Source organism: Peromyscus maniculatus, chromosome 19, assembly GCF_049852395.1.
Source record: "Peromyscus maniculatus bairdii isolate BWxNUB_F1_BW_parent chromosome 19, HU_Pman_BW_mat_3.1, whole genome shotgun sequence".
Classification (NCBI taxonomy): Eukaryota; Metazoa; Chordata; class Mammalia; order Rodentia; family Cricetidae; genus Peromyscus; species Peromyscus maniculatus.
The window spans coordinates 36904265-36916450 of NC_134870.1; the positions used below are offsets into that span (position 1 = coordinate 36904265).

General features: G+C 45.5%; 2 protein-coding genes across 3 annotated transcripts in view; one reads left to right on the forward strand and one right to left on the reverse strand.

Annotated features, from left to right (window-relative positions):
• The window catches only part of Kcnn2 (potassium calcium-activated channel subfamily N member 2), a 389972-nt gene that overhangs the window by 253358 nt on the left and 124428 nt on the right, over positions 1 to 12186 (forward strand). For both annotated transcript variants that reach the window (XM_006977666.4, XM_042264409.2), the window contains exons 3-5: positions 4773 to 4971; positions 5807 to 7086; positions 7700 to 7795. In XM_006977666.4, coding sequence (XP_006977728.2) covers positions 4950 to 4971; positions 5807 to 7086; positions 7700 to 7795 — 1398 coding nt within the window. In that variant the 5' untranslated portion in view covers positions 4773 to 4949. The remainder of the gene's footprint in view (positions 1 to 4772; positions 4972 to 5806; positions 7087 to 7699; positions 7796 to 12186) is intronic.
• On the reverse strand, positions 4531 to 5813 carry LOC143269582 (uncharacterized). Its single transcript, XM_076555210.1, has 2 exons — positions 5118 to 5813; positions 4531 to 4774 (listed from the first exon to the last, which is right to left on the reverse strand). Exons 1-2 carry the CDS (start codon positions 5478 to 5480, stop codon positions 4664 to 4666), a joined length of 474 nt encoding a protein of 157 aa, XP_076411325.1. The 5' UTR covers positions 5481 to 5813; the 3' UTR covers positions 4531 to 4663.

Consider the following 12186-nt stretch of genomic DNA (forward strand, 5'->3'; position numbering starts at 1 on the left):
AAATATAAAGAAAGAGGAGCTGAGTATTTGTATAAGCTTGAAGCATGACAGGGAAATAAGAAAAGAGAAAGCAGACATATCCAGGATTAATGAATAGCACAGGGTTACTTAATTTGCAGGGCTGTAATCAAGAAAAAAAATGATGGAGACTTAATGTGTCTTCAGTATTTAGGGCTATTTTAAAATTATGATCTTTGATTCCACTTTTGCTGGCTCTCTACCCCATCTGGGAGATACACGGGCCTCTCTGTCATGTAAAGTCTGGCTCCTTTCTCTGATTTTCACCAATATGCCATGAAGCGAAGCAAGGATGACACAGGGTGAGTCCAAGAATGACAATGGGAAAAGTCCTCTGAGTTGCAAGACCAAGAGCTCTTTCCTCCGCAGCTGTGGAAGACCAGGCAAAATAGCCCTCAGTAGTTCCAGCAAATAGTCTCGCTGATCATTTACTTTTTGCTGGATGTAGCCCCAAATAAGGAAAGCCCTGGCTGGTAGCAAAGTCAGTGAAAGAATATGGGGTATAGCTGAACATCTCAGAATCATGTTGTTGTTTGTTTAAAAAAGGAAAGCACACTTCTATTCCTGTATCTCTCTATGTATTTTTAATTGGGCATCTTGGACCAGCAGGCACAAAGTAGTTCCATTTCCTCCACACTTATATTAAATTCTCTCAAATTATCCTGTTGATCCAATGAAGCCAATGAGAGGAGAAAGATCACAGGAAATAGAAGTCAGGGAGAAAACACTCAGAGGCACCACTATCTACTCTTGGGTAAGCGGATGCAATCCGTGTGTGATTCTGCTGTGGAGCAAGGTCCCTAGGATGTGCAAATGACACACCACACAGACCCAAAAGACTGTCGAGAGATCTGGCTTGTCCTTGCCGCTCACCAGTGTCATCTTAGGTAGGGCAGGCACTATCTCCCGTGTTCTCCTTACCTGCAAGATGGAGATAACAAGAAAACCTTCTCTGCTTTCTGCCTGGGCTTTTTGCAAGATACAAATAAAACAATACATAAGAAACAGTTTTGCACAATCCACTGGGCTTCAAACAGTGACCCACCTCTCTCCCCCTCCCTCCCCCCTTTCTCCACTTCTAATAGCAAAGGGATATGTGTTTATGAAATCCGCAGACTTAAAAACCACTATTATTCAATAAGTTCAGCCTTTTCATCCATTTAATATTTAACCAGAGTTAAATTGTGCTAGCAAGATTAATATGATTTTACCTTTTGTGTCTTGCTGGCATTTCTGGGACTTTTGTAGATAGGTTAATAAGTTGAGAAACAGTAGAAGACAATGAAGAGAATAAAAAAAATCAATAGAAAAGTTAATTAAATTAAGGACTGGGGCTCAACATGATTTATTAGCCTTTGGAAAAATAGGTTAATACAGGTTTAATACTTTATCATCATGATGCAGTATGTATACATGCATCAAAATACATATGTTTTTTAATGTTTGCCTCAAATATAATGTAATAATTGTGACACTAGGGAATATATGACTTAAAATAATGTTGTTTGGTGGACCTTTGAACTGTTGTCTTTCAGGAAACTTGCAACTATACTAAGAAAACAACTGATGCTGTCTTGATTCCCCTCAATCTATTGCTAAGGAAAATAAGCTCAGAGAGGCTGGATCTCATCACAGCCTTTAGGTTCAGTACTATCAAAGGATTGACTCAGCCAGGCAAACAAAACAAAAACCCATTCTCAAAATGGTTTAGTTGTTTGACCATGCAGTGTAGGAAACAGATTCTTTTGTTCTGACAGCATTTTGGAAACAAACCCCGGGTCAAGAGAGTCCTGCCTTTTAAGGGACAACGAAGCAGAAAGTACAGACAATTCATATGCAGAAGAAAATAATAAAAAAGGAACATAACAGGGATTTGAATAAAATAAGACAATGGCATAAAACCTACTTCAAACTTTTAAAACTAGGCATCTGTGGCTCAGGAAACCCATTCTATGACTGTGTGTTTAGGGGCTGGTTATGTTAGATGTGTGCCTGTCCACAAGCTTAACATATAACAAATATGGAAAAACCACTCTTAGAAGGCATAAGAAAAAAGAACTATAACCAAAAAAGGAAAAGAAAGGATGCTAAAATGGAGATGCTGTTTAACTGATGAGATTGCAAGTGCATTTTGTGGGTGACTGTGACCTCTGGTGTTAATCTAGGGGAATTCCAGCACTTGCTTGTCTTAATGGAAGAAAGGGGGAGAAATCTAAGTGTGAAAGCTTCTCAATGGAAACCACAGATCATTGCTTGAAGTATCATCTCCCTTTCCTCCCTCTCTCCTTTCCCACTTACTCGAAGGTGTAAGTGCAAAACACCATCCACATGAAAAGCACTGTCTTTTTGCTTTAATTGCTTCACTTTGCTGTGTTTACTCCTATAATCCTATATAGCAGTGGCCCTCAACCTTCCTAATACTGCAGCTCTTTAATAGATGTTGGAAAGACCACCAACCATACAATTATTTTTGTTTCTGCTTCAGAACTGTTATTTTGCTACTGCTATGAGTCCTAATGCAAATATCTGTTTTCCAATGGTCTTTGGAGGTCGAGACCCACAGGTTGAGAACCACTGCTACATAGGAACACATTCCCACAAAGTCAGAGTCACTATAATTTAAACATCTGCATGTGAACTTATGAAAATCATCTACCAGAGCAACACTGATAACAAGAATGTCTTAATCTGGCACCTGTCATGACGTATGGCATTTGTCAGTAGTGCCCGAGCATCTTTCAGACTAAAGATGAAACAATGGCTGCCTTTTAAGCCCGTGGTTTTCACCACAAAAGGGCTTCCAGTCTGCCTCAGGCACAGCATGTGTTATCAAGGTGTTAGCTGTGCTCAGCTTACTCCAATGGAAGGACAGTGAGTGTCTCATTGGCCTGATCTCCATCTCTCTAGTCATAGTGACTTTCACGTTATTATTTTATAAACTCTTATGTTGGCCATGCTGAAGTTAGGTCAATCTGAGTTTTGGTGTTCCTGAGATCCCATTTCCTTTCATTTGTACGTCTTCTTTGAGAAAAGTGAGGACCCATGTCTCAGTAACCCAAAGTATACACTCATACACACAGAGAGAAAGAAGTGTGTGTGTGTGTGTGTGTGTGTGTGTGTGTGTGTGTGTGTGTGCACAAGGTTCAATATTGTTCACCCTTTTGTTTCTGAAGCCTGTGAGAAGCATTGACTGTGGTATTTGAGAAAGTCAGCTGAAGCTTAACACAAGGGAATGCAGCTTTTGTTTTCCTTACATTTTTGTAAGTCTAGAACCTTATGTATAATTTAAAATGAGAAACAGCTATTGTGATATTTGGGGAGACATCTCTAAAATCTTTTCTAAATTTATGAGCAGGTGATGAGCATATTAATTTTTGATATACTTCTTTGAAGTATTTAGAGATAAAGATGAGTCAAACATTTCACTCAGTCATCTACGAGGAGCAATGAAAAAGAAGCCTGTACAATTTGCTGCGAAGTACACTAATAGATATTGGGTACACTAATAGATTTTATGCTTGAGTTAAATTTTTTCCAGACTTAAGGGTGAATAATTTGGAAGCTTTCATTTTAAAGTCCATGTATTTCTGTATGCGTCACTGTACTGGGTCCTTTGTTTTTCAAGACAGTAACCTCCTATAGCCCAGGCTGGCTTCATACCCACTGTGTGAGGGTGGCTTTGAACTCTTTTCCCTCTTGCCCTCTGTCTCCCAAGTGTAGGGTCTCAGGCATGCACAACCACGCCCTTTTTTTCACTGGAATGATTTTCTGGAGTAATGTGCTGCATGTGTGCATTTGTGCACTATCAGATGCCTTCAAAAGATCAACAAATTTCTTCATTTTAAACACGATTTGTTTCCCACACTTGAGATATAAATAAAAAAATCACAATAGATAAGAATAATGCCTTTGATTTTTAGCCACTAACATACAATTTTTAACCAAGATCATTTAGAAATTCAAGCCCCGAGTATTCATTATCTCCTGTCAAGGACTATGGCTCTAACGGCAATTCTCTCCCTTTTCCTTTTCTTTTTCTTTCTTAATCTATTTGCTTGTGTGCACGAATATTTTCAATTGCTTAACACACTTGCAAAGAATATCCAGAAATAAATTATTCACTCAATGGCACTGAGCACAAACACGCACACTTTCAAGCAGATACCAGGTAAGCAACTTTAGGGCAGCTGCTGAGTAGAATGTCAAGAAATTGGATCCAGCTGAGAATTCCAATTACCTAATGAGAGCGATCCGCTTTCGCTTTAATGTGTTGGTCTAATCTGCTAGCAATCTCCATCACAAAAACTATTGAAATCACAATTTTAAATTGAAACATTTAACTGGCCAATTTCATCTTTTTTTTTTTCCTTTTAGGAAGATAGGAATTTCAATTCACAAAGAAATACAAATGTTAGACTTAATGATGGAATATTAATCAAGAGCCCTCAAAAAACCTCCTACCGTTTTGTTTGTGTATAGCTCAATAAGGACACACCATGGCAAAATTCAAAGTGCAGTTCGACTGGTTTATTAGAGTATAATTAATCATTGTATCTAAGTCGAGTGAAACGCTCTGTCCGAGGGCAGCGATTATTCAGTCGAATCACAACCACGGTCATGGCAGTCAGATGGCTACCGGCATCAGTCAACCTTCACCAAGCCCCTCGCCCAGCCGCTGCAGTCTGGCCATGACAAGGAAGATGCTTGGCGTCTGCGCATTAGTGACCCGCCTTTGCTTTGTGTCTGTACTGCAGGTCTGGAGGAAGAGGGAAACCGGAGAAGCTGGCGGTCTGCGGTGGCTGAGCTGCCCCCAGACCCTGGAACAAGGCTCGTCTGCACCACCAAGGTAGCCCTCGGCCCTACCCACTCAGGCTGCTGGACCGCCTGAGCGCCCGAGCCCCGGACCCGGCGGCCAGGGGCGCCAGCCCCTCATGTTCCGGAGAACGCGCAAATGTGAGCGGGCGCTAGTGGGGAAAGCCCTCCGCCCCCGCCAGGGGGACCCGGGAAACCCGAGCGGGCTCCTCCCCGGACGCCGGGGATCCCCTCCTCCGGCCCCGCCCCCTCCTCCCCCTGCCCGGGCGTCGCGAGGTTAACCCTACGCGCGCCGCAACGCTCTTCTCTAAGAGCGACCGCGCTGCCAGTCCCAATTCTGGGACTCGGGGAGCTAGGCGGCAGGGACAGATCCCTGCAAGGGGTCGGATATGATCCCTCAGAGGCCAAGCCGAGTATCCGGCGCTGGCTTGCTTCCAACGCTGATACATTCTCATAGGCAGTCGCCAAACTTCTTTCCCCACTACCCAAAGCCTTGCCCCCGCAGTTCCTTGACCGGCAGCCTGCAGCCCACTCTCGGCAGGATGATCGGGGGAGGGGGAGTGGGGCGAGCAGGTGCTGTCTTGCGGCCCTACAAGGCGAGAGGGCGGGAGAGTGGCTCGGGTTTCGCACCGTCCTGGCGCCTGCCCCATGACCAGGGCTGCAGTGCCCCAGGCAGGTCATTCGGGCTAGCGTGTCCCGCACCAGTCAGGGGGCCGTGACAGTAGAGCCAGAGGCACCGCTCTCGCTCCCACCTCTGCAGCCCGCTGCTATGCGTGGGGGAGCTCAAGTCTTCCCAACCATGGTCCGGGACGCGCGCGATCCGCAGGTGGAACCCCTGCCCTCGAGTGTCCTCACCCCGGCCAGAGCGGGCCTGCGCCCCCCGGGATATTCATTCTGCAGGTTCCCCTCCCAACCTCTCTCACACACATGCTCCCCTAAGCCGCGCGCGCCGCAAACTCAGTCTCGGTCCCCGCAGGTGATGTCATGCCCATTGTTTTGGTGCGCCCAACCAATCGGACTCGCCGCCTGGATTCTACCGGAGCCGGCATGGGCCCTTCCTCGCACCAGCAGCAGGAGTCCCCGCTCCCGACCATAACGCATTGCGCAGGGTGCACCACCGCCTGGTCTCCCTGCAGCTTTAACAGCCCTGACATGGAAACCCCATTGCAGTTCCAGCGCGGCTTCTTCCCAGAGCAGCCGCCGCCACCGCCGCGCTCCTCACACCTGCATTGCCAGCAGCAGCAACAGAGCCAGGACAAGCCGTGCGCGCCCTTCGCGCCCCTCCCGCACCCTCACCACCACCCGCACCTCGCACACCAGCAGCCGGGCAGCGGTGGCAGCAGCCCATGCCTCCGGTGCAACAGCTGCGCCTCCTCCGGTGCCCCAGCGGCGGGGGCGGGGGCGGGGGATAACCTGTCCCTGCTGCTCCGCACCTCCTCGCCCGGCGGCGCCTTCCGGACCCGCACCTCCTCGCCGCTGTCGGGCTCTTCGTGCTGCTGCTGCTGCTCGTCGCGCCGGGGCAGCCAGCTCAATGTGAGCGAGCTGACGCCGTCCAGCCATGCCAGTGCGCTCCGGCAGCAGTACGCGCAGCAGCCCGCGTCCGCCTCCCAGTACCACCAGTGCCACAGCCTGCAGCCCGCCGCCAGCCCCACAGGCAGCCTGGGCAGCCTGGGCTCCGGGCCCCCGCTCTCGCACCACCACCACCACCCGCACCCGGCGCACCACCAGCATCACCAACCCCAGGCGCGCCGCGAGAGCAACCCCTTCACCGAAATAGCCATGAGCAGCTGCAGGTACAACGGGGGCGTCATGCGTCCGCTCAGCAACTTGAGCTCGTCCCGCCGGAACCTGCACGAGATGGACTCCGAGGCTCAGCCCCTGCAGCCCCCCGCATCCGTCGTAGGAGGAGGTGGTGGCGCGTCCTCCCCGTCTGCTGCGGCGGCCGCCTCTTCCTCAGCCCCGGAGATCGTGGTGTCTAAGCCGGAGCACAACAATTCCAACAACCTGGCGCTCTACGGAACCGGCGGCGGAGGCAGCACCGGAGGCGGCGGCGGCGGCGGAGGCAGCGGGCATGGCAGCAGCAGCGGCACCAAGTCCAGCAAAAAGAAGAACCAGAACATCGGCTACAAGCTGGGCCACCGGCGCGCCCTGTTTGAGAAGCGCAAGCGGCTCAGCGACTACGCGCTCATCTTCGGCATGTTCGGCATCGTGGTCATGGTCATCGAGACCGAGCTGTCGTGGGGCGCCTACGACAAGGTATGGGCTTCAGCCCCTAAGTACCCTCCCGGAGCGGGAGCCAGGTGGTTGGGATAGGCGCCGGCGGGAACCCTTTGCCTGCGGGGTCGCAAGTGTCCCCAGGACCATCCGAGTGCCTACCGGAGCAGCAGAAGCAGCTAGGACGCACACCCCATAGTCAGCTGAGCAAGCAGGAGAGGAAAGTTCTCAGGATTACGAGTGTCCACCGCATCCAGGCGTGTTAATATGTGGCTCCTGGAGTCGGTAGAGAAAGCGTGCGTGTTCCTCTTCTGGTGCTCAAGTTTCGGAGGCACCTGCAAACCTGAAGTGCTTAAACTCCGGAGGAACTTCTCTAGCCTTTAGCGAGCCAGGTGCCTTGTTTTAGTCCTTGATGGTGCAGACCCTGCCGCCAAGCTCGGAGTTTTTCCTTGCTCCTGGCTCCTCTCCCTTGGCTTTGAGGCCAAATAATGTGCATCCCAGAGCCAAGACAGATTGCCCCCCTACCCCCCCCCCCCCCCCGCACCCGCGTCCCCTACCATGAGTTCAGGTCCACGTGCTCGGAACTGACTCTCATGGCCTGGAAGGTGGTTGAAAGTGCTTCTCTCTTAAAGTGTTCCATCTAACTGTGTTGCAGGCGTCGCTGTATTCCTTAGCTCTGAAATGCCTTATCAGTCTCTCCACGATCATCCTGCTCGGTCTGATCATCGTGTACCACGCCAGGGAAATACAGGTAACACAGGCTCCCGGCTACTTTTTTTTTTTTTTTTTTTTTTGAATGACCCAAAGCCTTGCAGACAGTGTAGGGGAGAGGAAAGCAGGGCATCAGGGGCCTTTTCCAAGCCAGCCTCTATGTCCTTGCTTGAGGTTAGAGGAGACACACGCAATGTTATGTCAGGAGGACCTGCTCTCTCAGAAAGTTAAAAATACAAAACACCAACACAGCGTATAAACACGCAGACGCGTTTGGTAGCGTCTTAAGATTTTCCCCAACTTCTTTGGGTTGATCCCCTTCCACCAGTCACATGTTTTTGAAGGAGAGATCCACACTGTCCTGAACCTGTGTAGCAATGTGTGTTCTTCATTGACACACCTTTTCTTAATGAGTAAGTCATCAGGGGAGGCCTTGCATATCAGTATTGCCTATAATCATAATAGAAGAAAATAAGTTCACGGTATCACTAGCCTATATCAACATGTGAAAAACACCACCCCTTTTCTCTAACGCACTTTACAGCAGCGTATTTAGGTCACAAAGTGCATATAACTAACTAATTTAGTTGATCATTAGCTGCAATCATTGTATTTTAAATGTCACTTAAAGGTTAAGACCCCTGCCCTCATGAGCTCTTACAACAAGAAAATATTTGCTTTAGTCTCTGTTCAAGCTGATTGCTGTTGATAGAACCCACTCCACTCCAAAAAAAAAAAAAAGTCTCAGTTGTTTTTCTCTAGCCCATAGTTAACACACAAACACATATTAAAGTTTGGGGCCTTAAGTAACTAGAGAATTCAAAAATTAGATTGATATTTTCAAGCTTGGAATTTATAAGAATATTTTTGAACCATCCTTGGTCATTGGTAGGACTAGGAAACCTACATATTTAGGCTCCCTTTGAACATAAAATATTGTATGCATTTGTCAGGCAGTTTAATGTCAATTTAAATTATTTTCAAATTAGTAATTACTCAATACACAGTAAGGATAGACGAAATCAATCTCTTTGTTTGGTTTGGGTTTGGATTTGGATTTTTTTCTGTGTAGACAGGGTTTCTCTGTGTAGCCCTAGCTGTCTTGGAACTCACTTTGTAGACCAGGATGGCCTCGAACTCACAGAGATCAACCTATTTCTACCTCCCTACCTCACTAGTTCTGGGAACAAAGGTATGCCACCATGCTGGGGTGAAGAATTCAATCTTAATGACTGTCCAAATAGAATAAAGAGAAATCTAACTCCAAGAGAGGAGGGAAAAAATGACTTCATTTTGCTTCCTTGTTTGTTAAAACTTTGACAAGTGTGTTTTTTGAAGGGATGAGTTTAGAGAATGAGGGTAAAAACGGAGTATTTGGAGTGAGTAACGATATACTAAGGCACGTGGGGCTGAAATTCAATGTGAGGACAGTATGTAGAGTCGTCTTTAGTGCAGTCTTCACGATGGTGGGATTTTGAGATTCTTCCAAATGTCTTCCATGGTGCTTTAAGCCCGTGTCTTTTTTTTTTTTTTTCCCTTGGTTTTTTTCAAGACAGGGTTTCTCTGTGTTGTTTTGGTGCCTGTCCTCGATCTCCCTCTGTAGACCAGGCTGGCCTCGACCTCACAGAAAAAAGTCATTTTTACTTGAAGAGTGGAAAATAACAAAGGATTATTGACTTAGTTTACAGATAGGGACAGTCAAGAGGAAATGAGTAGCCTCGCTATAGATCAGGAGGTAAGAGGCCCAACTTGAAAACAGGTGTTGCCCTCTCTGCTTCCTCTAGCGTTCTTCCTGCCGAGTCTTGCTGCCACTAGCCAAGAGTCCTGAAACAGGGAGAGGAATTGATCTGTTTCCCTTCTAAACACACGTATTTGATGTATGAATGGGGTTGAGCTTAAAATGCCACTTGGAGGTTTTCTTCTAGGTTTTTAAGAACTAAATGGCTTAGAATGCTTTGCATGGAGGACAGAGTGGTTTTGTTTAATCCATGCTGGCATGAGAGACCTTGCCAATTATGGCTTTTATAAATCTTAAGCTTTCCTAGTGTGGGCTCTTCCACCTGAAATCACACAGCTAAATAAACAAACGTTCATGGGGTGTGGGTGGGGAGCTGCTTGTGTTATCCTGAAGAACAGAGGATCTTCTAAAAACCATGAACTTCTAAAGAATTATATATAGAGTTTTTTTTGTTTTTGTTTTTGTTTTTTTTTTACATAACTCCATTATAAGGGGATCTGCCTGAGATTAATTATGTGTCCTAGAATTTTGATACAGTGTAAGAGCTCTAGAAATGTACAGACACAAATAAATACAAAATATTTTAACAGATTATATTATGCTTGACGCATTGCCCTCCTTTACTAATGTGTGTGTTTCAGTTGTGTTGAATAGATAGTACAGCATAAGGGATGATAGCTGGGACAAAGATTGGCCCTCTGGAGAGTACAGGCAGTAAGCTTATTTACCGTTCATGACACAAACATCACAAAATGCTAGATTTAAAGTTGGGCTTACTTATGATCTATGTGCTGCTGTTAAACCTGCCATGTTTACTGTGATTACTACACGGTAGAGGCTTAGGTAATAATATCAAGTTATGTTGGATACAGCTTTTAGAAAAGCTCATTATTTTATCAAGAGGGTTTTCTCTTCCACTATTCTTAGATACAATGCTTCCTCAAAATTGAATAAAGTGGGCCAGAGAGCTGGCTCAGCAGGTAAGAGTACATACTGCTCTTGCAGACAACTGAGTTGGGTGCCCAGCACCCACATCTGATGGTATCCAACTGCCTGTAACTTCAGCTCCAGGGGAATCCACTGCCTCGGGTCTCCTCTGGCACTAACACTCATGTGCACATACCCACACACAGACACATAATTTAAAAGTAAAATGTTTTTAAAAGTTCTTAAAGTTTTTTTTTTTTTTAACAACATGGAAAGTAATGAATATATGTGGAAACTCTGAGCTAGAAGTCAAGAAGAACCAGAAAGAGGAGGAAGCTTCTCATTTATCCAAAGAACATAATACTTTGGTTTGCCCTGAAGCTCAAAGAAACTGAGTGTATGTGATTATATTATATGATCATCATGAAAAATTAGTAGTTGTATCCTTCTTTTAATATTTTTTTTTTTTGTATCACCATGGGAAGTGTATTTCTTTCGTATAGTTTTTTAGGCTAATGAACACTTCAAGTTTTATTGTAAAGAATACCAAACATATTGATTTATCTCTGAGGTAAGGCAGCAGGCAAATACAGGGGGTGTGCTGCCATTTGGGGCATGCCCTTGAATGTAAGATGTCATAAAAAAATGACAGTTTTATTTTTTACTTTTGGCACATCAGTATGGTGATTAGATAGTGACAGCTAGCCAGGGTGAGTTTCTGGTGCTTGATGTGTTTTTCCACTGTATTCAGGAAAAGTGGTTTAGCTGATGTCCTGACGTTCTGTCCATGAGAATCCCTTAATCAAGCCTGGGGAGGCCCTGACATTTTCAACGGAGAACCTTGGAAAGCAAGACTCAGTGTGACCTTTGATAAAATGTTTATACACGATGTGGCAACATAAAATGGTTCAGGTGACTCATGGGTAGAAGTGTTTGGATTAAAATAGTGTGATGGGGAGGCTTTAGATCAGAACACAGCACAGTACAATTCAGCTTTGGGGTCATTTTTTCAGTACCACAGACAGCTCAATGCATAGGCTACCTATATAGTTCATTTCACTAATTACTTTCACTCCTCACAACCAAAAATGAAATTACCCTCGTTTTTTTTTTTAAATTTGTCAGCAATGCTTATATAGAATCCAACAGAATGGGGTAAGGTCTCTAGCTCAGGAGATATTGGACTTTTTCAGATGCCTGTTAGGCTTTGCGTTCTGCATCAATCAGCAAATCCAGAGAGGAAAAAGAAATGCAGGAATAAAGTGAATATATAAATAAACAAACCTTAACACATGCTTATGCAATCACCATCTTTTGACAAGTCCAAATGACTGGAAGGGTTGTGATTTATTCAATTGGAAACTTGTTGTGATACCAAATGAACAACTTTCTGCTTCCTCGTGCCTCAAGGTTAAGAGCAGAGGCGTGATTTCTGGAGCCATTTCTTTGTCCTCACCCTGCAGTAGGGCTGGAGATATTTTTTTTTTTTTTTGACAGAATAAATATAAATGAAAGTCTGTAAGAAAGTTCAAATACAGAGTTCATTTGCTCTTTTCAACTTTATCTCCCTACCATTTTTTCTCATGGCATCAACTTTATTATAAAAATGAGTTGTTTAGAATTTTTTAGAGTTGCTGAAACAAGATTGTAAAGTGAGAAAAGAAGCCCCTTGGAGTGCTACATGGTCTTTCTGGTTTTTACAGAATTCAGAAGACTGGCAGGCCCTGTACTTTAAATTGGAAAGGATTTTTCCTTTGGTAATATAA

What these genes read in the sequence shown, in the direction of transcription:
- LOC143269582 (XM_076555210.1), bottom strand. Translation starts at nt 5,480, where the DNA reads ATGGGGCAGGCGCCAGGACGGTGCGAAACCCGAGCCACTCTCCCGCCC. An exon ending in AGAAGAGCGTTGCGGCGCGC is followed by an intron (nt 4,775 to 5,117) that starts GTAGGGTTAACC and finishes CTCTTCCTCCAG; the next exon opens with ACCTGCAGTACAGACACAAA.